The sequence below is a fragment of the Sciurus vulgaris genome (assembly GCF_902686455.1).
Source record: "Sciurus vulgaris genome assembly, chromosome: 10".
Lineage (NCBI taxonomy): Eukaryota > Metazoa > Chordata > Mammalia > Rodentia > Sciuridae > Sciurus > Sciurus vulgaris.
This window is the reverse complement of record NC_136470.1, coordinates 90,330,151-90,356,330: the sequence shown is the minus strand read 5'-3', so window position 1 is coordinate 90,356,330 and position 26,180 is coordinate 90,330,151. Positions and strand designations below refer to the sequence as shown.

Sequence of the window (26,180 nt, the reverse complement as noted above, 5' to 3'; positions counted from 1 at the left end):
CTGTCTAGTTTACATAAAGTTTGCCATCCTCTGCTCTAAAATGATCTCAGTATTACATTGTATGTCCTCACAGTTATAATAATATTCCGCTCTGAATCTTTTCCTGAGTTACTTCTGTGCTTATTTTTTGACACTCCTAGGGTTGGGTTTCATTGGGTTTTATTCATTGAATTAAAAAAAAAAAACTTTTCTTAAATTGTGGTTTATTTTGCTTGTTTGTTTCTTTTCTTGCAGAGCTGGGCATCAAACCAGGGTCAAATATGCTAGCTGTGCTTTTTACACTGAGCTACATTCCTACCCAACTTTCCTTCTATTTTCTGTAGTTTTTTTTGTTTCAGGCATTGAAAAACAGCAGTCTGTTTCCACTATTTCCACTTCGATAAGTTAATTCATGCCTATTATACCTTTTGTGGATTTTTAAAAATTTTTTTTATTTTTACAGACTGCATTTTGATTCATTGTACACAAATGGGGTACAACTTTTCATTTCTATGGTTGTGCACGATGTAGATTCATACCATTCGTGTAATCATACATGTACATAGGATCATGATGTTTGTCTCATTCCACCATTTCCTTTTGTGGTTTATCTGTTATGATCATATTTCAGCTCTAGGTGTGCTTTTCCAACTCTCCTTTTACCTAAAATAGTGCCCATTCTTTGTGTACTTTCTTGTGGGAGCCTGTCTAGGTCATTTCATCAACTTAAAACCATCATTCAACTCAACATTTTTCTTTGAGTTGTGGAAAGTATTTCATATGTCCATCATTGTATACAATTATCTGGAAGATTCTTCAAGCCACACCTCACCTATTCACACAAATTCTTTTTTAGCTCCATAAAGAGGTATTTGTTCCTTGCTCTTTCTTACACACACACACACACACACACACACACACACACACACCCCAGGCTCAAAATCACTCTTATGGTGAGCCTCTGATAGTAATGTGTGTTGTTGTATTTGTCAGAAGAATGGTTGACAATCATTCACCTTTTTAGTGGGAAAAACATTGAGCTGGGCAAATCTGGATTCCAGTGCTTGCTCTCCCACTCACAAGCTTATTTTACTTTATGTAAATAACTTAATCTTTCTGAGTTTAATAGTTTCAGTCTGAAATGAAAATGTAGTTGAGATTAATTTCTTATTTTAAGTAATGTTTTATTTTTATAGGGATTCCAAATTTTCACATATCATTATTGAAACGAGTAAGGTTTTGTCTTTTTTTTTTTTTCTTTAGGTACAAATTGCTTCACATTCTGGAATTTGATTCAGATCGTAGGAGAATGAGTGTAATTGTTCGGGCACCTTCAGGTAACCAATTTGAACTTTCATGATTTTTATTTATCCAATATTAAGAGCTTCATAACTTATTTTTTTTTTTTTTCCTTTTAGGTGAGAAGCTTTTATTTGCTAAAGGAGCTGAATCATCAATTCTTCCAAAATGTATAGGTGGAGAAATAGAAAAAACCAGAATTCATGTAGATGAATTTGCTTTGGTGAGTGTAAATTTCTATCCTGTAAACAAACAGAAAACTCTAAAAGATAAGTTTATGAAAGATTTTGGGTTTCATTTTAAACATAATTTATCAAGACTGAGATTGTAGCTCAGTGATAGAGTGCTTGCATACCATGCATGAGGTCGTGGGTTCATCTCCAGTACTGTAAAAAAATTTCAAAAATTTTGAAATTCTTTAGCTCTGTTGCACTTTTGACTTCACATTCTTTACATAAAAATTCATTTGTAATCTTCTTTAAAAAACGTAAATCTTCTCTTCAACTCTATTATAGTCAAGACACGTCTGGTTGCAAGGACCACTCAAACTGCAATTTTAAAAAATGCTTAGGATTAGAAATGTAGCTCAGGGGTAGACACTCGTCTACTCCTGGACCCTGAATTCAAACCCCAGCAGCACAAACACAAAAAAGAGGCACAGTTCCTGTAGTCCCAGCCACTGCGAAGTCTGAGACAAGAGAATTTGTTGAGCCCAAGAGTTCAAGACCAGCCTGTATCTTAAAAAAAAAAAAAAAAATGGGCTGAATGCATGTTTAACATGCGCAATGCCCTGGCTTACTCCCAAAAAAGGGGTTACTAAAGGAATAGAGGAGAATTCGAATGTGGAGAAACCAGAATCCTCATAAATTGCTGACAGGAATATAAGTGGCATAGTTTCTTTGGAAAACAGTTTGGCAGTCCTTAAAAGGTAAACATGAAGTTATTATTTGACCCTTCAATTCTGTTCCTAAGTGTACACTCAAAAGAATTGAAATCTTTGTCTATATAAAATTTTATACATGAATGTTCAAAAGCAGTGTTACTCCTAACAACCAAAAAGTGGAAAAAACTCAGATGCCCAACTGATGAATAGACAAAATATGATTTATCCATTTTTATGGAATACTGTTTAGTCTTTAAAGGGAATAAAGTACTGATACATGCCACAACATGGATGAACCTTGAAAAGACTGTTGAGTGAAAAAAGCCAGTCACAAAAGGTCACATATTACATTTATATGAAATATCCAGAATAAGCAGATTCTTAGAGAAAGCAGATTAGTGGTTCCCAGGGACTAGAGGAAGGGGAGGGAAAGAAATGTCTGCTAAAGGATTCCTTTTGCAGGGGTGTTGGGGGCTGTGCCATGTTGGCAGCGCCGGGATGGCGCCTGATCACATGGGCAGTGAGGAGGTTAATTGACATAAGCACACTCAGGTGATTTTCTCGTCCATGCTCACAATGTATGCGCATGTGTTCTCAAGCACTAATTGCCTGCTCGGAGCGTCTCGCCTAATCTTTGCGTAAGAGGCGTGGCCCTGCTCTCCGCCTCCTGGAGGTGATATAAGTGTAGGCAGAGTGAGACAAAAAAAGCAGCCAGAGGGAAAAACACGCGGCAGCAGCTAGTAGGGAAAAGCAGCACAGCAGCGAGTAGGGGCAGCGGCGGAAGGCAGATCGCGGAACGGAGAACTGAGACGCATCACTAGGGCACCTTGGGTGGACGTACCCTTAGTTCACAGGATGCAGGACTTTAAGGTGTAGCAAGTCTCTTCCTCTAAGCTCTAAGCAAAGCCTGTCTTTCTCTCAAAGTTTCTCTCTTAAGCAAAGTTTCTTTCTCTCTGATAAGCGGGGTCTCTCTCTCTCCTCTCAAAGCAAGTAAATCTCATTTCCTCTATCCTCTATAAACAAATAAGCAAGAAAGCAGTGTACTAAAGAGAAAGATAGAAGTGCCTCAGTTTCCACTCCACCACCTATAAGACCCGTGCAAGTTGTTGCTGCAGGCGGTGACAAATATCTATGGATTTTGGAACTGCAAAGAGCCAGCGACACAGGGGTGATGAAATATTCTGGAATTAACAGTGATGATTGTACACTCTGTGAATATACTAAAAATCACTGATTTATACCTTTTTGAATTAAAAGGGTAAATTTTATGGAATGTAAATTGTATCCCTTATTTTAAAAAATAGAATACAGGGGATTCTTATAAAAACAAAGAGCCCTCATATTTGCATTTCTATAAATATATACTCCTTATTAATTTCTGCTCACTTACCTCCTTTACTGATTTATGCTATCTCTTCTTCCATTATTTGCTGATTGATAATGATCTAATTTATCTTCCCACTATAATATCCATGAGAGCAAAAATATTGTACTACCTTACCATTATTTTAATATCTAGAAAAATACTGACACATAGTTGACCCCAATAAGCTTTAGTTTTTTAATGAATTATTTAGTTCATATATTAATAACTGGTTACCTCCTGTTATTCATAAAGCATGTTCTTTTTAGGTGTGGGTCATTTATAAATCAGAGAATGCCAGTGTTTAAAAATTTGTTTAATATAGTCATGTAGTATTTTTAAAAACCTACCCTTTCCACCATTAGAAAAGTATGATGGGTTTTCCTGAGTAAAATATACAGCAAGGAAAGGAACTTTATAAGCCTTTAGATTTAGATAACAGCTTTCAGAGATTAAGAAAACTTTGATCCCAGTGTGGAATCAATCAAATATATATATTCCTAAGTTTTAAGTAATTTTAATTCATTAGCAAAGATAGAATGATATTTTAAATTGTTCATTTTGGTAGATATAGAAAATATAGTTTGATAATGACCATTTTACAGACGTAAATAAGTCTGTGAATGTCAGACTTTGTCATAAAGTGAATCAACAGAAAATGTCTCCTTTGCCTAAAAAAATAAATCTGATAAAGTAGATGAAAACAGATTTGTAAGTTAAAGCAAGTGAATAGAGCCTGGCACTGTCTCTCTTGAGAATCATGAAAGTATCATAGAACTTTCTGGCTTTCTGTGTAACCATTTTAAAACCACAAATAAGATAGTCCTTGTCAGGGCTGGGTTGTGTCTCAATGGTAAAGCACCTACCTAGCACATGTGAGGCACTGGGTTCGATCCTCAGCACCACATAAAAATAAATAAAGTTATTGTGTCCATCTACAACTAAAAAATATTTTTAAAAAAGGTAGTCCTTATGGTCCTTTCTGGCTCTAATATTGTACAATCCAATAAACTTAATTATTTTGAGCAGCTTTTTAGGAACTTATCAGAAATTAAAAGAGCCCTAATGTGGGGACCATAACTCAGATCATGAGGGCTTTGTGACATTTATTTCCTCATTAAATGATAGTCCTTTTTAAGTTATTCATAATTGATTTTTTTTTTTTTTTTGATAATGTGTTCCCTTTTTTTGTTTATTTCTTTTGAGTTTCTGTTTCCTTCTGGTACTAGGGATTGAACCCCAGATCCTCAGTGTATATCAGTTAATTTTGTTTATCATTAATTATTTATGTTCACTTTTTGTCTTTAATTTTTTTGTTTTAGAAAGGGCTAAGAACTCTCTGTATAGCCTTTAGACAATTTACATCTAAAGAATATGAAGAAATAGATAGGCGCCTATTTGAAGCCAGGACTGCCTTACAGCAACGGGAAGAGAAGTTAGCTAATGTCTTCCAGTTTATAGAAAAAGACCTGATACTACTTGGAGCTACAGCAGTGGAAGACAGGTAAGTATCAGATAAGTAAGCAATATCATTTTTCTCTCATAAAAATATTTAGCCAAGAATTTTTAATATATGAAATAGGTTCTGCTTATTAACATCCTATTTTGATATCTTTAAAATCAAAATATAAAAATATTTAAAATCAAAATGGAGAATTAAAGTCTTAATTTTCCCCATGATATCCTATTTTTATATCCTATTTTTCTAGCCAGAGATCTGAGAATGGATAAAAGAAAGCACTTACCTGTAGTTCTCCCTTTAGTCTTGAATTTTTAGTGTACTCCTCAGTCATGTACCATGCAAAGACATGCCTACTTCTTCAGCCAGACCTCCCAATGCTGTCTCTTTCTATTTTATGCCTCGATGATACCACACTGATTTTAGTTCTCTGCACATGGGCTCTAGTTAGAAATATTCTACTTTAGGACAGGGGAGACAGCTCAAGCACAAGGCCCTGCGTTCAATCCCCAGCACCACAAAAAGAAAAAAAAGAAAAAGAAATATTCTACTTTATACACTTGTTCCTTCTACCTGGATGAGTCTTTCCTTCTGTAGATACATCTGCAAATACCTGTTCATAAATTATAGCATAGATATTAACCTTACTCCAGTAAGTCCTTTTCTGACACCTAACAGTATTAAAAATTCTCTTCTTCTTGAAATCACCATGTTTTTATGTATTTCCATTGTTGTCCTTGTGAAACTTTATTTTATTTATTTATTTTTATTCATTTATTTTGATTCATTGCACACAAATGGGATATAACTGCTGTTTCTCTGGTAGTACACAAAGTAGAGTCGCCCATTTGTGTAATCATACATGTACATAGGGTAATGATGTTTGTCTCATTCTGTTTATATATATATATACACACACACACACACATACACACATATATATAAAATATATGTATATATCATATTTTCCCTTAGCCTATGAATTCCTTGTGGTCCGTTTATTTGTCATTATTGCCAAGCATCTGTCTCAGTGTTTCTTACATTAAAATTCTGTGAATTAAATTGGATTCTGCACATTAAGCCTGTGGTTATATATTCTTCTACCCCCAGATCTAAGGGTGTTTGTATATTTTTTAATCCAGATTTTCATTTACTTTTTAGTTCTCCTCATAAGAGTTCTTAGATTCACTCAAAGTTACATAGGCCTCTGTTTTCCACAGTCTGATTTTTTAACTACAAATGTGATTTTCTTATCAAAAAGAAAAAAGAGAAAGAGGGAGAAATCTTTTGATTTGAAATTTAAGATTTTCTAGGGCATGTGCGTATAGCTCAGTGGCAGAGTGCTTACAGTAGTAAGCATGAAGCCCTGGGTTTGTTCCCTAGCACTGTCAAAGGGTGCAGTGCTGGGAGTGGGGTAGGGAGTGCTTCCTAATAAAATAGGAATTTATGATGAATAAAATTTAGTCTCATAAAATTGAACTTTGAAGATATACTCTTAAAATATGAAGTTGCAGATTTTAATTGGTTGATTTTTTAGGTGAGCCAGATCATCATTAGTCAGTTTATACTTGTTTCCTCCATAACAGGAGAAATTTTCAGTTATATTGCTATGCTTGTAGTATGCCTAGATTGAGTTCAGACTTGATTTTACGTATATTATGTGGTTTACATTTATTAGTCAGAAAAATATTCTCTTCAACTAAGTTTGTGACTTTTATTTTCAGACTACAAGATAAAGTTCGAGAAACTATTGAAGCACTGAGAATGGCTGGTATCAAAGTATGGGTACTTACTGGAGATAAACATGAAACAGCTGTTAGTGTGAGTTTATCATGTGGACATTTTCATAGAACTATGAACATCCTTGAACTTATAAATCAGAAGTCAGATAGTGAATGTGCTGAACAACTGAGGCAACTTGCCAGAAGGTAAGAACTTAGGTATCTGGATTGTGTAGTTCGGGGATCAACAAACTGTAAGACCCACTGCCACTGCCCAATTTTTATGGTTCATGACCTAAAGATGGTTTTTACATTTTTTATGGGTAAAAAATAATCCAAAGATGGTATTTCATGAGATGAAAATTATATGAAATTCAGATTTCAGTGTCTGTAAATAAAATTTGATTACAACACGACCACATAAATTTGTTTACCTACTGTTATAATGGTTGCAGCATCAGAGTTAAGTAGTTGCAACAGACCTTATAAAGTTCTCTCATCATTTCACACTGTTGCTGGTACACTACAACATCACAGGGACACAGTTACAACTCAACAGTGTTTTGAGTGCCATGCATGGCACCATATTTTGACATTTTACTATTTTTTATTGTCAGTATATAATCATCATGACAAAACAAGAAAAATGGACCCTAATATTACAATTTTAAGGCACAGTGTAGTGGAGATTACTTTATTGTTGAAGTAGGTTGTAAAACATTTTATTATGCAGTGGTATTTAGCTGGACCACCTGTTTGAAAAGACATCGTCAAAGATGAATTTTAAAATCTCATAGTTCTATTGTATTAAAATATCGACTCATTACAGGTCAGCAGTTAGTGTTAATAGATGAACATTATATAATTATTATTAATAGTAGGGAACATTAACTTTGAACTCCAGTTCAGCAAAATATTACTTCTCCTATAAAAAGATTATCATTCTTCTTACTAGTAGGCCTCTACTATAAAATAAAATCGTATTCAGTTTTTACTACATTGTTATAATTTCTTTTTTCTCTCATTATGTAAGTACCTATATAACATTTCACCCACAAAACCCAAAGTTGAAATGCTTGCTCTCTGGGCCTTTACAAAAAACATTTGCTAACTCCTGATCTAGTTCAAAGTAATGTGCATTTTACTGTTCAAAGATTATTTCATAAGAATTTATACTGTAAATTATATATGTATATAAATAATTGTACTATAAATTATACATATAAATAATTATACTCTAAATGATATTATAAGCCAAACTCACAGCTGCGGTTTCCCCAAAAGTGGTTGTAGGGGAATTCCTGCCAGGGACTATCCCAAATCACCCCAAGATAGAGCTGGTTAGGGTTCCAAAAAAGGAAGGACTAAATGCCAGGGTGATCTATCTAAAGCATTTATTATAGAGGGTATCAACATCCTCTAGATGAATACCAGGAAAGGAAATGTTCTATACAGGCAGATCCATGAGAGAGTGTTTGGTCATGGAGTTTTTGTGAAAGTTTATGAAATTTCAGGGCCAGGGATAGTTTCTACATGTTTTGACACATACTCAATCTGTTTAATCTAGACAATTTTATCAATGCCTAGGAATGGGTAAAGTCACACATTGGGTTCCATCCTTCAGAAGAAAACAAGCAGCTGGCCAGGTTACCAAGCAGTCAAGGTTGTCTGTGTTTCTTAGAAAAATAAAGAAGTGGGGGCTAGGACTGTGGGCCTCTCCAGTTGTCATGTTGACTTGGCTTTTATATTGGTTCTAAATGGATTCCTAGAGCCAGGAGGGATAGAGAAGGAGGCCACAGGGGGAATGGAGTCTAGGTTTTAGCTGAGAGATGTCCTTCTGTAGAAAGTGATTCCATGCCCTTACATCAGGTTTAGGTACCACACTACCCTGTGTTCCTGCAGCAGCCTGTGTCCCTCTTGCCCATCAGATGTGGCATCATCCCTGCTACTTCAGTTGCTCATCTCCTCCCACTTTAAATGGTTAGCTTCCTAAGGGCAGGAGCCATGTCTGATCTACCCTTCAATTCCTTCCCAGTGCGTAGTATAGTGCCTGGCCCATGGGGAATATTAAGTAAAGATTTATTAATAGGTTAATGATAAAGGCACTTTCTCTGGATATTCCCCTTAATACCCTCACTGATCATCACATTATCCATGTGATGCCAGAGTCTACCCTACTAATAATCTCCAAGTTAATGGGCTACACCCATGACTCCAATGAATCATAATCTTAGAGTTGAACCCATTGGAATATTGTTCAGCCATAAAGAAGAATGAAATTATGGCATTTGCCAGTAAATGGATGGAACTAGAGACCATCATGCTAAGTGAAATAAACCAATCCCCCCCCAAAAAAATAAATGATATATATATACATATATAATATACATGTGTATGTATATATATATATATATACATTTTTTTTTTGGTACAGAGACTTGAATCCTGGAGCACTCAACCACTGAGCCACATCCCCAGCCCCTGCTTTATATTTTATTTAGAGATAGGGTCTCCCTGAGTTGCTTAGGGCCTCATTAAGTTGCTGAGACTGGCTTTGAATTCACAATCCTCCTGTCTTAACCTCGAAAGCTGTTGGGATTACAGGCATGCACCACCATGCCCAGCTGTAAATTATCTTTTTTACAAATTTGTTTTTTAGAGGTAGATCAGATTTTTTTAAGTGCCTACATTTAACCATCTAATTTTTCATAATAAATTCAGGAGTGCTTCAGTGTGAGCATCGGGGTTGGTTGTATGTAGACATATTAGGTCTCCTACAGGTACTTGTTATTTACAGTCTTGTGATACTAACTCAGAAAAACAAACCAAAAAGACAAGGCCATAATTGTTAATATTCATTCAGTGTTCCATTTATATTTGTTATGTAGGCATTGATACAGTACTGAAGACTAGATTTCATTAAAGAAAAACTTTTTTAGAAATATTTTTAAAAGACAGTACACTTGCCAGAAGGATTATTACTTGAGTACAAAAAGGCAGTTGATCTAAGTAATTATACCATAGTTGGTATTAGTGTCAACATCTTTGTGGTTGCTTAAACATTTAAATACTATAATGTCAAGGAAAACTCCCCTAAAATAGAAATTAATTGCTTAAAATCATGTACTTTATTTTTGCTTTGGAAAATATTTTTTCTGATCATAATAATAATTGTCTACTTGAAAAAGTACTGAAAATTATAAAGACAATATGTTGGTTAATAACATAATACAAATATCTAAAGATATTTACCATTTTCTTTATATCTTCTATATATGTACTCTTAATGAAAGTGTTATGATCATTAGTATTCATTTCCCTTTTTCTAATATTGTTTTCAAAAACTATATTGTCGGAAGTAAACACAAAGTAAATTTTAGACTTATTATATTAGTCTGTTTGCATTACTATAACAAAGTACCTGAGATGAGGTAATTTATAAAGAACAGAAACTTATTTTTTATAGTTCTGCAGTCTGGAAAGTCCAAGATCAACACACCAGTAAGTTACATGGCGAAGGCTGCTCCCACCTTATTTGAGTGAAAGCTGTGTAATAAAGGAAAGGAGAAGGCAAATTCAAAATTTTTTTTTTCCTTTTTGCTGGTACTAGGGATTGAACTCAGGGCCTCATGCATGCTAGACAGTTAGTCTGCCCCTGAGCTATATCCCCAGCCCTAAGGGCAAATTCTCTGAAGCCTCTTTTATTAGAGCAATAAGCCATGAGGGCAAAGCCTTCATGATTTAATCACTTCCCAAAAGATCCCTCCTCTCAGTACCATGAGAATGGGGATTAAGTTTTTTATGAACTTTGGAGGTAACAAACCATAGCACTTGCTATGTGAAAATTATATTTTAGAAATGTATCTTTTTGGTGAAGCACATTTTCCAATATAACCACATATGTGAATAAGATTTTGATTTATAGACTTTCATAAGTATCGGTAAATTTTTGACAAAAATATGAAGTGGAGCAAAGAATTCTATACCTCTGAAAAGTTTTTATATCCATTCCTTCACAAACATATATTACCTCCTCTATCTAGATGCTAGAAGCATGGTCTTATAAGGTGTGATATCTACTTTTAAAATATTTAATAGCCATATAGGGAGAACAAAGAAGTGAGTACATGTCATAGACCTGTCACAACCAAATTGTAACTGAGACAAGAACAGTTACAAGAATTGTAACTGAGAACAGAAGTTTTGGAGGACTGAAGAGGGAAGCTTAACCTCAGACCAGAGTTATCAGGGAACGTTCTGGAAGAATTGATGATTGTATTACCTCCTGAGAGATGAACTGTTAACTGGACAGAGTGACATCAAGAAACGGGGCAAGGGGAGGGGCCAAGAGAAGAATGGAGGAACTTTGGATGGTGTAGAGGAAAATGGGGCAGGAGGGGTTGGGGGAAGGAAAGATAGTAGACTGAGACAGACAGTATTTCCCCATGTGTATGTATGATTACATGAATGGTGTGAATCTACATTGTGTATAACCATAGAAATGAAAAGTCATACTCCATTTGTGTACAATGAATCAAAATGCATTCTGGGGGGTTTTCAAGATGGCGGCCTAGAGGGTGGCTGCATTACGTGTTGCTCCAGAACTCAGGATTCAAGAGAGGAGATATTGAGACGCTTGGGACCAACTCAAAGTAGCCGGGTGACTCTCACCCCCTGGGGGGGCATCCCGGATGGGACGGGGGTCCCGGAACGCAGGAAACTTTGTGAAGTAGAACTGCCGGCGAGACGCCCCTCCCCCCGCTGGAGCGCCATAGAGGAGGCCGCTTGGCACAGCGCTGGGACTCGGAGCAGCCACTGGGGCTCCGGCGGCTGCCCGGGGGAGGAGTGGCGGGGAGAACTGTGTGGACTCAGGACACCGGGGCCTGCCCTGAGGAGGAGGAGAGGAGCGTGGCCACTTGGATTCGGAGAGACTGTGCCAGAGCTGCAGGCAGTTGCCAAAGGAGAAGCCGCGCGACGAGCTGTTTGGAATCAGAACGACGCTTCTGAACACCGGGGCCTGCCCTGAGGACAAGGAGGAAGAGGAGCGGCCGCTTGGATTCGGGGCCTGCCCGGAGGAGTAGGAGAAGGAGGAGAAGGAGCGCGGCGGGTCCTTTGGACTCGCAGTGACTGCATTAACGCTCCAGGCGGCTGCTCAGAGGAGAAGGCGAGTGGTGAGTTGTTTGGTCTTAAAGTGACAGCTCCTGAACACAGGGGGGCTGCCTGGAGGAGAAGCGTGGTGGGACGCTTGGTCTTGAGGGACCACACCAGAGCTCCGGGCGGTTGCCCAGAGGACCCGTGCAGCGGGTCACGTGGATTCAGAGCCACTCAGAGGGACTGCTCCTGAACACCCGGGGGGTTAGCTGGAGAAGGAGGAGGAACGGGGAGGGTCACTTCGACTCGGAGTGAGTGATTGCCCCGGGCTACGGGTGGTTGGTGGGAGGAGGAGGCACGAAGTGAGTTTCTTGGACTCCTAGTGACCGCACCGGCATACTGGGCGGCTGTCTGGAGGAAGAGGCCTGTGGCGGGTCTCTGGGACTCAGAGCGATTGTTCGGGGCCACAGGTGGCTGCTCAGAGGAGGGGCCACGCAGCCAGGCGATTAGGTGCAGAACAGGGTCCCAGGATCTAGGAGGCTTCTGGGTGGAAGAGCCGCACAGAGACAGGCTTAGGGCGGAGCGAAGGTTCCAGGCCTATGGGCAAATTCTCTGAGGAGGGGCAGCCTAAGGAGATTCATCTGAGAAGGGTGAGGCTCCCAGGCCCAGGAGGTAGGGCCGGGCCCCTGGAAACTTTGCAGAGGAAGGCAGCCCAGCCCAGGCAGTAGCTGTAAATTGAGGGGAACCTCTAGGAGGAAACTGACCAGCGAGACCTCCCCACCGGGTGAGTCTTCCCTGCTGGGTGAGGTTTCCCACAAGGACGGTAAAACCAGAGACTTAGGCCCAAACAGGCCTTGCCTCAGCCCACAGCCTAGGTCCCCTTTGGATGACCATTGGTCAAAAAGTGGAGGCACCTCTGCCCACTAGCAGGGAATATACCCCACCTGGAGGCCACCACTCTTAGAGAGGCAGCTTCCTTGTGGAGCACCGCATTATCAACCTCCTCCAAGACTTCAGCCTACTGAAGGCTAAGAGGGGATATATATAGAAATCTTCAGGGTCATTGTAAATCAACAGAGGAAATCTGCAACATCTCAGCGGTCCACTGATATCTGAACAACATGAGAAAACAAGGAAAGAAAATGCTGCAAACAAATCTAGATGTTACATCAATAAAACCCAATGACAGCATGGCAGAAGAAATGACAGAAAAGGAGTTCAGAATGTACATAATTAAAATGATCAGAGAAGCAAACGAGGAGATGAAAGAGCAAATGCAAGCATTGAATGATGAGATGAAAGAGCAAATGCAAGCATTAATTGATCGCACCAATCGACAGTTAAAAGAGCAAATACAGGAAGCAAAAGATCATTTCAATAAAGAGTTAGAGATATTGAAAAAAAACCAAACAGAAATCCTTGACATGAAGGAAACAATAAACCAAATTAAGAACTCCATAGAAAGCATATCCAATAGGATAGAACACCTGGAAGACAGAACCTCAGACATTGAAGACAAAATATTTAACCTTGAAAACAAAGCTGAACAAACAGAGAAGATGGTAAGAAATCATGAACAGAATCTACAAGAACTATGGGATATCATGAAAAGGCCAAATTTAAGAATTATTGGGATTGAGGAAGGCCTAGAGAAACAAGCCAAAGGAATGAACAACCTATTCAATGAAATAATATCAGAAAATTTCCCAAATCTGAAGAATGAAATGGAAAATCAAGTTCAAGAGGCTTACAGGACTCCAAATACACAAAATTACAACAGACCCACACCAAGGCACATTATAATGAAAATACCTAACATACAAAATAAAGACAGAATTTTAAAGGCTGTGAGAGAAAAGAACCAAATTACATTCAGGGGGAAACCAATACGCATATCAGCAGATTTTTCAATCCAGACCCTAAAAGCTAGAAGGGCCTGGAACAACATTTTTCAAGCACTGAAAGAAAATGGATGCCAACCAAGAATCTTATACCCAGCAAAACTTACCTTCAAATTTGACGATGAAATAAAATCCTTCCATGATAAACAAAAGCTAAAAGAATTTACAAAAAGAAAGCCAGCATTACAGAACATTCTCAACAAAATATTCCATGAGGAAGAGATGAAAAACAAAGAAGCAAATCAGCAAAGGGAGGAATTATCCTAAAGGAATTGTCAAATAAAGGAGGAAACAAGTTGTGTCAAACAAATAAATAAACAAAATTTTAAAAATGAACCAAATGACCGGGAAACCAAATCATTTCTCTATAATAACCCTGAATGTTAATGGCCTGAATTCATCAATCAAAAGACATAGACTGGCAGATTGGATTAAAAAGAAAGATCCAACAATATGTTGCCTGCAAGAGACTCACCTCATAGAAAAAGATACCCATAGATTAAAGGTGAAAGGATGGGGAAAAACATACCATGCACATGGACTCAGCAAAAAAGCTGGAGTATCCATCCTCATTTCCGATAATGTGGACTTCAAGCCAAAGTTAGTCAGAAGGGATAAAGAAGGTCATTTCATACTGCTTAAGGGAAGCATAAATCAGCAAGATATAACAATCATAAACATCTATGCCCCAAACAGTGGCTCATCTATGTATGTCAAACAAATCCTTCTCAATTTCAGAAATCAAATAGACCACAACACAATAATACTAGGTGATTTTAACACGCCTCTCTCACCACTGGACAGATCTTCCAGACAAAAATTGAGCAAAGAAACCATAGATCTCAACAACACAATCAATAATTTAGACTTAACGGACATTTATAGAATATTCCATCCAACCAAGAGTGAATACACTTTCTTCTCAGCAGCACATGGATCCTTCTCTAAAATAGACCATATATTATGCCACAAAGCTAATGTTAGCAAATACAAGAAGATAGAGACACTAGCATGTATTCTATCAGATCATAATGGGTTGAAGTTAGAAATAAATGAAAGAGTAAAACACAGAAACTATTCCAACATCTGGAGAATAAACAATATGCTATTATATGATGAATGGATAACAGAAGATATTAGGAAGGAAATTAAAAAATTCTTAGAGGTAAATGAGAACAAAGAAACATCATATCAAAATCTCTGGGACACTATGAAAGCAGTACTTAGAGGGAAATTTATTTCATGGAGCGCATTTAATAAAAGAAGTAAAACTCAACAAATAAACAACCTAACACTACAGCTCAAAGCCTTAGAAAAAGAAGAACAGAACAGCACCAAAAGTAGTAGAAGACAGGAAATAGTTAAACTCAGAGCTGAAATCAATGAAATTGAAACAAAAGAAACAATACAAAAAATTGACAAAATAAATAGTTGGTTCTTCGAAAAAATAAACAAAATTGATAAACCTTTAGCCACACTAACAAAGAGAAGACGAGAGAAAACCCAAATCACTAAAATTCGGAATGAACAAGGAAATATCACAACAGACAGGTTGGAAATACAAAACATAATTAGAAGCTATTTTGAAAATCTATACTCCAACAAAATAGAAAATTTCGAAGACATCAACAGGTTTCTAGAGACATATGAATTGCCTAAACTGAATGAGGAGGACATAAACAATTTAAATAGACCAATTTCAAGTACTGAAATAGAAGAAGTCATCAAAAGCCTACCAACAAAGAAAAGTCCGGGACCAGATGGGTTCTCAGCCGAGTTCTACAAAACCTTTAAGGAAGAGCTCATTCCAATACTTCTCAAAGTATTCCATAAAATAGAAGAGGAGGGAACCCTCCCAAACTCATTCTATGAAGCCAATATCACACTGATACCTAAACCAGACAGAGACTCATCAAGGAAAGAAAATTTCAGACCAATATCCTTAATGAACATCGACGCAAAAATTCTCAACAAAATTTTAGCAAATCGCATACAAAAACATATTAAAAAGATAGTGCACCATGATCAAGTGGGTTTCATCCCAGGGATGCAAGGTTGGTTCAACATCAGGAAATCAATAAACGTAATTCACCATATTAATAGACTTAAAGTCAAGAATCACATGATTATTTCAATAGATGCAGAAAAAGCATTTGATAAAATACAGCACCCCTTCATGCTCAAAACACTAGAAAAAATAGGGATAGTGGGAACATTCCTTAACATTGTAAAGGCCATTTATGCTAAGCCCATGGCTAATATCATTCTAAATGGTGAAAAACTGAAAGCATTCCCCCTAAAAACTGGAACAAGGCAGGGATGCCCTCTTTCACCACTTCTATTCAACATCGTTCTTGAGACTCTGGCCAGAGCAATTAGACAAACCAAAGAAATTAAAGGGATACGAATTGGAAAAGAAGAACTCAAACTATCCCTGTTCGCTGATGACATGATTATATATTTAGAGGAACCTGGAAATTCCACCAGAAAACTCTTAGAACTCATAAGTGATTTCAGTAAAGTAGCAGGTTACAAGATCAATGCCCATAAATCCAACGCATTTTTATACATAAGTGATGAATCTTCAGAAAGAGAAATTAGGAAAACTACCCCATTCACAATAGCCTCGAAAAAAATAAAATACTTGGGAATCAATCTCACAAAAGAGGTGAAAGACCTCTACAATGAGAACTATACAACACTAAAGAAAGAAATTAAAGAACACCTTAGAAGATGGAAAGATCTCCCATGTTCTTGGATAGGAAGAATTAATATTGTCAAAATGGCCATACTACCTAAAGTGCTATACAAATTCAATGCAATTCCAATTAAAATCCCAATGACGTACCTTACAGAAATAGAGCAGGCAATTATGAAATTCATCTGGAAGAATAAGAAACCCAGAATAGCTAAAGCAATCCTTAGCAGGAAGAGTGAAACAGGGGGTATTGCAATACCAGATCTTCAACTCTACTACAAAGCAATAGTAACAAAAACGGCATGGTATTGGTACCAAAATAGAAAGGTAGATCAATGGTACAGAATAGAGGACACGGACACAAACCCAAATAAATACAATTTTCTCATACTAGACAAAGGGGCCAAAAATATGCAATGGAGAAAAGATAGCCTCTTCAACAAATGGTGCTGGGAGAATTGGAAATCCATATGCAACAGAATGAAACTAAACCCATATCTCTCACCATGCACGAAACTAAACTCAAAATGGATTAAGGACCTCGGAATCAGACCAGAGACCCTGCAGATTATAGAAGAAAAAGTAGGTCCAAATCTTCACCTTGTTGGTCTAGGACCAGACTTCCTTAACAGGACTCCCATAGCACAAGAAATAAAAGCTAGAATCAACCACTGGGATAGATTCAAACTAAAAAGCTTTCTCTCAGCAAAGGAAACTATCAGCAATGCGAAGAAAGAGCCTACAGAGTGGGAGAATATCTTTGCCAATCATACTTCAGATAGAGCACTAATCTCCAGAATCTATAAAGAACTCAAAAAACTCTACTCCAAGAATTCAAACAGTCCAGTCAACAAATGGGCTAAGGAAATGAATAGACACTTCACAGAAGAAGATCTACAAGCAATCAACAAACATATGGAAAAATGTTCAACATCTCTAGTAATAAGAGAAATGCAAATCAAAACCACCCTAAGATTCCATCTCACCCCAATTAGAATGGCGATTATCAAGAATACGAGCAACAACAGGTGTTGGCGAGGATGTGGGGAGAAAGGTACACTCATACACTGCTGGTGGGACTGCAAATTAGTGCAGCCACTATGGAAAGCAGTGTGGAGATTCCTTAGAAAACTTGGAATGGAACCACCATTTGACCCAGCTATCCCACTCCTTGGCCTATACCCAAAGGACTTAAAATCTGCATACTACAGAAATACAGCCACATCAATGTTCATAGCTGCTCAATTCACAATAGCCAGACTGTGGAACCAACCTAGATGCCCTTCAATTGATGAGTGGATAAAGAAAATGTGGTATATATATACTATGGAATATTACTCAGCCATAAAGAATGATAAAATTATGACATTTGCAGGCAAATGGATGAAATTGGAGAATATCATGCTAAGTGAGATAAGCCAATCTCAAAAAGCCAAAGGACGAATGATATCGCTAATAAGTGGAGGTTGACACATAATGGGAGGGAGGGAAGGGTTAGAGTTAGGGTTAGGGAGGGGGGCAAGTATGGAGGAAGGAACTACTGTATAGAGGGTAAAGAGGGGTGGGAGGGGTGGGGGGAAGGGAAAAAAATAACAGAATGAATCAAACAACATTGCTCTATGTAAATTTATGATTACACAAATGGTATGCCTTTACGCCATGTACAAACAGAGAAACAACATGTATCCCATTTGTTTACAATAAAAAAAAAAAAAAATGCATTCTGTAAAAATTTAAAAAAAAAAGCAAAGGGTGTTGTGGATGCTAGGTCCAGAGCTGGGGGTCGGGGTTCATGCTAGTAAAGTGTGGTCAAAGAATGAGGGAGTGGTGACATATGAGGCCACCAAGATAAGCGATGCTGCCTCTTGTGTGCCAGAACTTAGGTATTTTTCCATATTTCTTAAATATTGTCCCATAGATTTATCAAGCCTGCCTAGAGGAATATTGAATTTAGTGTTCCTTCAGAAGGTTCCCTAGGAAAACTGATCTCATCTGTCCCACTCTTGGCTGCTACTGCTTATGAGGCATGTTGTTCAGACCATGCTTAGAACAGGTGGAAGATGTCAGCCACAGTCCAGGTTTCTAAATAGGGAAGAAAATCAGTCAGCATAGATATTGAGTTTGGTTATTGGAGATTAAGTAAAGGAAAAAAAATAGACATTTTTAAATTTTTCATGGTGTGGACTATATTGCTTAAGTGAAGTACAGCACAATAATGATTAGGCAAAATACAAAAGGCATCCTTTTAACTTAGGGAAGATTTTTTCTATGTTAAGACTAAAATCTCAGTTATGTTTAGCTTTTGTAGCTTGTTGCTCATTTATTATTATTCTTATTTTTCATTTTAAAATGAGGGATATTTCTCAGAAGCATCTTGTGAATTTGTAGTATTTTCTTCGTGGTGTATATAGCACAGAGTTACCATGAGTGCTAGTTTTCACAACATAAAGGAACTTGCACCAGAGGTAAATCTGTGTACTACTTTATCAAGAAACTCCTATAACTGCTGTCTGCAATGGTGCATACCTGTAATCCCATCTGTTGAGGCTGAGGCAGGAGGATTGCAAGATCAAGGTCAGCCTGGGTAACTAGCAAGACCTTGTCTCAAAATGAAAAATGAAAAGGGTTGGGGATATAGCTCAGTGGTAGAGCATGCCTAGGCTCAATCCCCAGTATTATGAGGAAAAAAAAAAAAGAGGAGAAAGTCTAATTACCAAAGATGGATTGGGGGAAAACAGTTGTACAAAATAGTATGTTTAGTGATATGGTTGGTTACTTACTGGTGGATGCTCTTTATCTCTTCCCGGCAACAAATAGTTTAACCAACTGCTAGTAAGCAGACCATACTTTGAGTAACATTTGTTTAGTGTAGCCCCACAAGTAGGTTGTTATTCTTATTCCACCATAGTAATATCTGGCATTACAATCCAGTTATAGGAATTAGTATCAGAAGACATTTCTAATTGCTTCATTTCTTTCTTTCCTGCTTACACATATTGACTATAGTACATGGGTTTTCCTAGGTAGTCTTGATTTTATTTAACCTTTTTAAATTAGGATTTACTTAATTTATGTAACAATGCTTCTGTTTTTGTAAGAATTTTCTTAAGTTTCAAAAAATATCCTCAGATTATGTTACAGTTCACATTTTATTATTGATACCATATTTATGTATCAGTTCTTTGTAAAATTGAATATCATTTATTTTATTCATCATGTTGTTGGCTTTCAGTTCTACTTAATTTTTAATATTCAGATAATACAACTGAGTTTGTTGCCTGGCTTATCAGTCTTATATCAGTTAAGTCTGTGGTTGAACTCTCCAATTTAAAGTAAGAATTTTTGTTCTATGCGTGTTTTAAAGAGGATATAATTATTCTCTCTTTCAGAATTACAGAGGATCATGTGATTCAGCATGGGCTTGTAGTAGATGGGACCAGCCTATCTCTTGCACTCAGGGAACATGAAAAACTATTTATGGAAGTTTGCAGAAATTGTTCAGCTGTATTATGCTGTCGTATGGCACCACTGCAGAAAGCAAAAGTATGTATATTTTACAAGTTCCATAAAGATATTAGATCTAAAAATATTAAGGTTAATGCCTAAATATTTTCCATCCGGTGGTTTGTAGTATATGAATCTTTCTAAGAGTCAGTCTCTTCCCATATTATAAATTTTAATCATTTACTTAAACTTTTAGGATTCTCAGAGTAAATATTGAAGTTTTAAGTATTCATAGTGACCCAGAAAATCTGTACTAGATGGCAGTTTGTGATCTTGCCAAACATAAATTTGAACTGTGATAATTAACATTGAACAAATACTTAAAGAGCCTGGGAGTCTTGAAGTCATCTGCACTTTCAGATGGTTCTGTTGATCTCTGCTTATTTTTGTGTTCTCCTGAAGGATAATTCTTTGTTAAAAGTGACTATCAAGTGATAAATAGGACTTTAGTAAAAATTTTAAAAGCCAATTAACTTGTAATACATAGCTATTATATATAAGAAATATTTATTTTTTAGCTACCTGTGATTCAAGTGAAAGCCTATGCAAATATTTTTTGTAATTCCATATTGGGAATTTGAGGTGTTAAGCTGTATTTTTCACAAATGTCTCTTGTAGTACACATTTAAATACCAATTGCTTCACATATAAATCTTAATAAATTAGATAATTCAATTTTTTGGCTTCAAGGAATTTTGTTATAGTGCCCATTTCATATTTCCTAGTGTGTTAGTCAGTTTTTTGTTACTATGACAGAACACCTGAGAAAATCACCTTGAAGCAGGGTTTATTTTGGCTGTTTAAAAACTTCAGTCTGTGATTATTGCTTTGGGCATGAGGCAAGGCAGAACTTCCATAGTTAAAGGACGTGGCATATGAAAGCTGCTCAGCTTATGACAGGAAGCGGGAGATGGAAAGGCTGGGGACAAGATATAGTCCCCCAAGAGCATATACTGAAAGACACCCCTCCCCATCAACTAGGTCCCACCTCCACCCATTTCCACCACTTCCCAGCAGTCCATTTGAATTATGAGTCCCATAATAGATTAATCCACTGATGAGATTAGAGTCTTCATGATGCAATCATTTTCTAAAAAACACCTCTGAACATTGGTTCATTAGGAACCAAACCTTCAACACATGAGACTTTGGTGGACATTTCAGATCAAAACAACACAACCCATGTGTGGATACTGAAACTGGAGACCAAACAGACTAATGCCTAGGTTCTTGGGTCTTATTTATTCTTTTTTTTTTTTTTTTTTTTTGGTAGTACTGGGTATTGAACCCAGGGCCTTGTGCATGCAAAGTGGTCTCACTAAGTTGCTTAGGGCCTTACTAAGTTGATGAGACTGGTCTTGAACTTGTGATCCTCCAACCTCAGCTGCCTGAGTTGCTGAGATTACAGGTGTGCCCCACCATGCTTAGCTTGCCTAGGTTCAGAGAAATCTGAATTTAATATTAATTGCTTTTTGCAAATTTCATATTTTGCTTATTAAAAAAGAAAACAATTGTTCCTCTATAGCAAATAAAAGAATGAGAAAAAAATTTTGTCTGACAAATCAGTTAAGTGAAGTTATATTTTGATAATTTTATTTTTTACATAATAGTTCTTACTTTTTGAAAATTTAAGATATATTTTTAAAATTCTTTCTCATTATCATAAAATTCAAATATAATACCCTGTTTTGTCATGACATTTCTGAAAGACATTCCTGAAACCTTAATGGAGGCATTCCTCAAAAAAATGAACCCCAGTGCATAATATTATCTAATATAAAATTAAATATTTTTTCAATAGTGTCCTTATTACAGTCATTTCAGATAAATGACATTCACACATGCAAGAAAATAAAAAATTTTATCATAAAGAACTAATTCATTGTATGTCTTCCAGGTAATAAGACTAATAAAAATCTCACCTGAGAAACCTATAACATTGGCTGTTGGTGATGGTGCTAATGATGTAAGCATGATACAAGAAGCACATGTTGGCATAGGTGATTGACTTTTTTCCTGAATTTCAAAGTTGCTGTAATTATTTGGTGGTTTCAGATTTTCCTTTTGTAAATTAAAGTACAATATCAAATATGTAAATGAAAACTAAGTGCAACATTGTAGTATATCCAGTGTATCCCGATCAGAAATGATTATAATTAGGCACACTATTTAGTTTAGGATATTTTAAAATATTTAGGATATTTTAGTTCTAAATTTTAAAGGAAATAAATACTACATTAGTGAATTGTATCTTTGCCAATTTTCCTTCACAGTAAAAATATATTTTTTCATGCCATCTCACACTTTGTAAAATACTTTTTAATTATTTGATCCATAAATTTATGATTTATAAATTTATGATTTATAAATTTATAATCATAAATTTATAGTTGTCCTTATGGTTTAAAATTCTTATTTTAGAATTACTGTGATTTTTGGTGAAACTAAAGATTCTGCAACACATACAAAGACAATTTTAAAGATGAGAAATAATACTAAACAATAGTAAAAGAATAAAATCTCAAACAATTGTGTGATTTTAATACCTTTATTCTAATATCTGCTCTTGCCAGACTTTGAGTTTACAATATTAATACCATAGTATTAGTAATAATTTATTAATTATTTTCTTTTTTAACATATCCTGTCTTCCTCTGTCATTTTATTTTATAAATACAGAGTCAAAGATAAAAGTATGGTCATGGATTTTTTTGTTGTTGTCAAAGGATAAAATTTGAGAGTTAGGCTAACCCTCATTCTGTAATAGTCTTCATTATGGCCTATGACAGTTAGCTATCAAGTCTGTTATTTCCAATTTATTCCTCAAATCAACTCCTTACTCTTTGGGATAATTAACTGTTCGTTTTGAAATTTTAATTTTCTTTCTAGTTTGTACATTGTTTTTCCCCATAAATCTCTGTATTAATTTGATAATTTCATATATCATACATTAAAGCATAAAAATTTTGCTTAATATATGACAAAGGAGATGTTTCAAATAAGTAAGAAAACATTATTCAATAAAAAGTGTTGATTAAACTGGTTAATTATTTAGGAAAGAAGAAAAAAAGAAATTCCATATGAAGTAAGGATTTAAATAATTTTTCATCATCATAAAAAGTAATTGAAAATGTAATGATGGTCCTATTATTTGAGGTGTGGAAAGTTCTGTTAAGTACAACACCAAAGCAAGGAACTTGAGAGAAGTTCCTTGTTATAGAGAGATTTATGTGTAGCAAGGGTAAAAACTCCCCCAAAACAAATTTCAGTAACAAACTAGTAAGGAATGCTTGTAAAATAGATGACCAAGTCTTAATACTTCTAAATATGTGAAGTCTTAACAGATTAACAAGAATAAGAAATACACTATAGTAGATATGTGTGGAAGGATATGAGTTCCAAATAAGAAATCTAAGATGAATACAAAATGTATGAAAAAAGTATTCTGGTTCTATAACAATCAATGTAACATAAGTTAAAATTGCCTGTCAGATTGACAACAATTACAAAGATTGATATATCTGAAGTTGACAAAGATACAGATTAACAAATGATTTTTTACAACTTTAGTGAGAGTGTAAATCGGTATACCCTGCATTATTATGTGTGACAGAAGTTTAATTCTATGCCTCTTGATCAATGATGCACCCAGGAATTTCTTCTAAGAAAATAATTGAACATGTTGTAATGATAAATATATTATCAATAATATTCATACCTATTAAGTAACAAAAGCAGGTTACAAAACAAATACTCTAATTTTTGTACACATTTTTATATATACTAAATGGCACCTACACATACATGCAAAATACAGAAAGAAAAATTCCAAGAGGATGTAAACTGAAATCTGGGTTTTTTCCTAGATGTTGTGAATATAGATTTTTTTCTCTGCCTATACATTTTGATTCTTTCATGACAAAAATTTAAAGTTTAATTTTGAAAAATTACTTTTAAAAGTTGCTTTTGGTGGAAAAACACAAACATGGCAATGTTTGTTCTTTTGAAACCTAAAGGATTATTGTCACCTAAAAAAGTACTCATTTTCCAGATAAAATGATGCACTGATTTTGGATCATACTTTTTTTTTTTCAATTTATTTATTTTACAGTACTTTTTTCTTTTAAAAAACACATTTTAACTTATGCATGACAGTTTTGAAGTACTTAAATATGCTTATTTTTTACTAGGTTCAAGTTATTCAATTTTAACTTTTTTGTATTCACTGGAACTAATAAAGACAAGTTGTCTACTAAATGTTTATTACCTAGTACTTTGTGCTTATCAGTGTAATAATGAATGCTCCTGCTAGATCCTGAACTGTCAATATTATTTTTATATTAATTGTCTTTTTTTTATTATATTGTAATTCTTTGAATATTGGTGTTGCATGGCTGGCTCGTATATATTATAGCTTTATATTAAATGACATATTTAAGTAGAACCACCTTTTGGACTACTGTCAATTGCTGTATATTAGGATTTAGTGTTTTCTAAGTGCAGGTTTGACTACTATAAATATTTACGATATTTATAGATATTTCATGAAAATTACATTTATGGGTTATCAGTGGACATTCCTTTTTGTCTTTTTTATTACAGGAATCATGGGTAAAGAAGGAAGACAGGCTGCAAGAAACAGTGACTATGCAATAGCTAGATTTAAATTCCTCTCCAAATTACTTTTTGTTCATGGTCATTTTTATTATATTAGAATAGCTACCCTTGTACAGTATTTTTTTTATAAGGTGAGTTTCATGTGGATTTTTAGAATCAATTATTGATACAGTAATTTGAAATTTCAACTTAAGGAATGTTATAACCATACAAATTATTCTTAAAAATAGTATCTGTAAATAAAAACAATACTTTTGTAATTAATCTGTACTGAGAGAATACAAATTAGCGGTTGCCTGGGAACAAGAGTACAGGTGTTAGAATTGACTGGAAAAGAATGTAAGAGAACTTTTGGGATTGATGGAAGAGTTCTCTAATTTTATGGTGATGTTGGTGGTGTATAAATTTGTCAAAATACATCAAAACTTGCACTTAAATTGATGTTTTATTCTGTGCAAATTAGGCTACAATAAATTTGATATATTTAAGGTTATTTCATCTTGAGTCCATAAGTTTTAATTTAACTCCAACATAATGATTTCAAACAAAGGTTAAGTTTGTTTTGTTTTGTTGCCATCGATGACCTGTTAGTAGACTAGTGAGGTGGTAAGCTTCTCAGTACAGGGTTTTTTTATGCATAAAATGAAAGACTTAGGATTACAAATAAAAATGTTGAAATACTGTTCTGTCTCTAGACACTTTTGGGAAAGGTGGGAATCAGTAGAGATCATGTTAAATGAATCTGCTACTAAAACATTTAATATGCCAGAGTGTCCTGTATTGCAGATTTTCCTATAATAATAGCTACAAGCCAGGGAAAGAACATAAATAGATTATATATATTACTATAAGATTATGTGGCAATTTTATTCTAACTTATTATTCTTGCTTTTATTTATAATATGAGAATAGATTGAGATAGATGTTTCCATAGTTCTGTTTATTGTGCGCTTTCAATATTTTTGCATTGTAAAGCTATCATGGCCTGAAATTTTAAATAAATCTTGCTATTGTACTGTATATGAAATGTATTAAATGAGAGTTGGAAGATTGTAAATTCAAAATAATGGTATTACTTGGCAGTGACAGGAGATATTTTCATTCTCCTATCTGCACTGCTCCTTCAAATGCTTTTAGACATTGTTTAATAGATGAGAATCCTACTTTCCCATTTTATATGAACACGTCCTTATGAAAAAAATCCTCAGGTTACCATATTAACTGAGATTGTGTTTCTGGACCCTTTAACATATTTAGAAAGTCCAAAGTATTTTAATTGCTTTCTATTTAATCTTTTTTTTTTCAGAATGTGTGCTTTATCACACCCCAGTTTTTATATCAGTTCTACTGTTTATTTTCTCAACAAGTAAGTAAATAGAAGCTTGTATTTTGTCCTTTTATAATAAGAATATAGGTGTTTAAATTTTGATAGACATTTAGAAAGACTTTTTCATTTTTCTAAGTCTTGCAGGTAACTATACAAAGTGCTTCTCTGAGTAGTATGCTTAGTCAGCATAACATTCATAATATTTATTCTGCTTTTTAGTTCAAAAGTAATGTTGTTACCAAATTTTATTTTAATTATGGATGGTTTTCTTTCATTTTTCTTGTCCTGCAAGTAACTAGACAAAACTTTTCTGATTAGCAATTAGCACATAACTCATA

The 26,180-nt window shown here is 35.4% G+C and overlaps 1 protein-coding gene across 5 annotated transcripts in view; it reads left to right on the top strand.

The window, feature by feature from the left end:
* Positions 1 to 26,180, top strand: part of ATP11B (ATPase phospholipid transporting 11B (putative)) — a 117,489-nt gene that overhangs the window by 51,039 nt on the left and 40,270 nt on the right. For all 5 annotated transcript variants that reach the window (XM_079100866.1, XM_079100862.1, XM_079100863.1 and 2 more), the window contains 8 exons: positions 1,243 to 1,316; positions 1,398 to 1,501; positions 4,847 to 5,028; positions 6,708 to 6,911; positions 19,784 to 19,937; positions 21,796 to 21,898; positions 24,501 to 24,646; positions 25,822 to 25,881. In XM_079100866.1, coding sequence (XP_078956992.1) covers positions 1,243 to 1,316; positions 1,398 to 1,501; positions 4,847 to 5,028; positions 6,708 to 6,911; positions 19,784 to 19,937; positions 21,796 to 21,898; positions 24,501 to 24,646; positions 25,822 to 25,881 — 1,027 coding nt within the window. The remainder of the gene's footprint in view (positions 1 to 1,242; positions 1,317 to 1,397; positions 1,502 to 4,846; positions 5,029 to 6,707; positions 6,912 to 19,783; positions 19,938 to 21,795; positions 21,899 to 24,500; positions 24,647 to 25,821; positions 25,882 to 26,180) is intronic.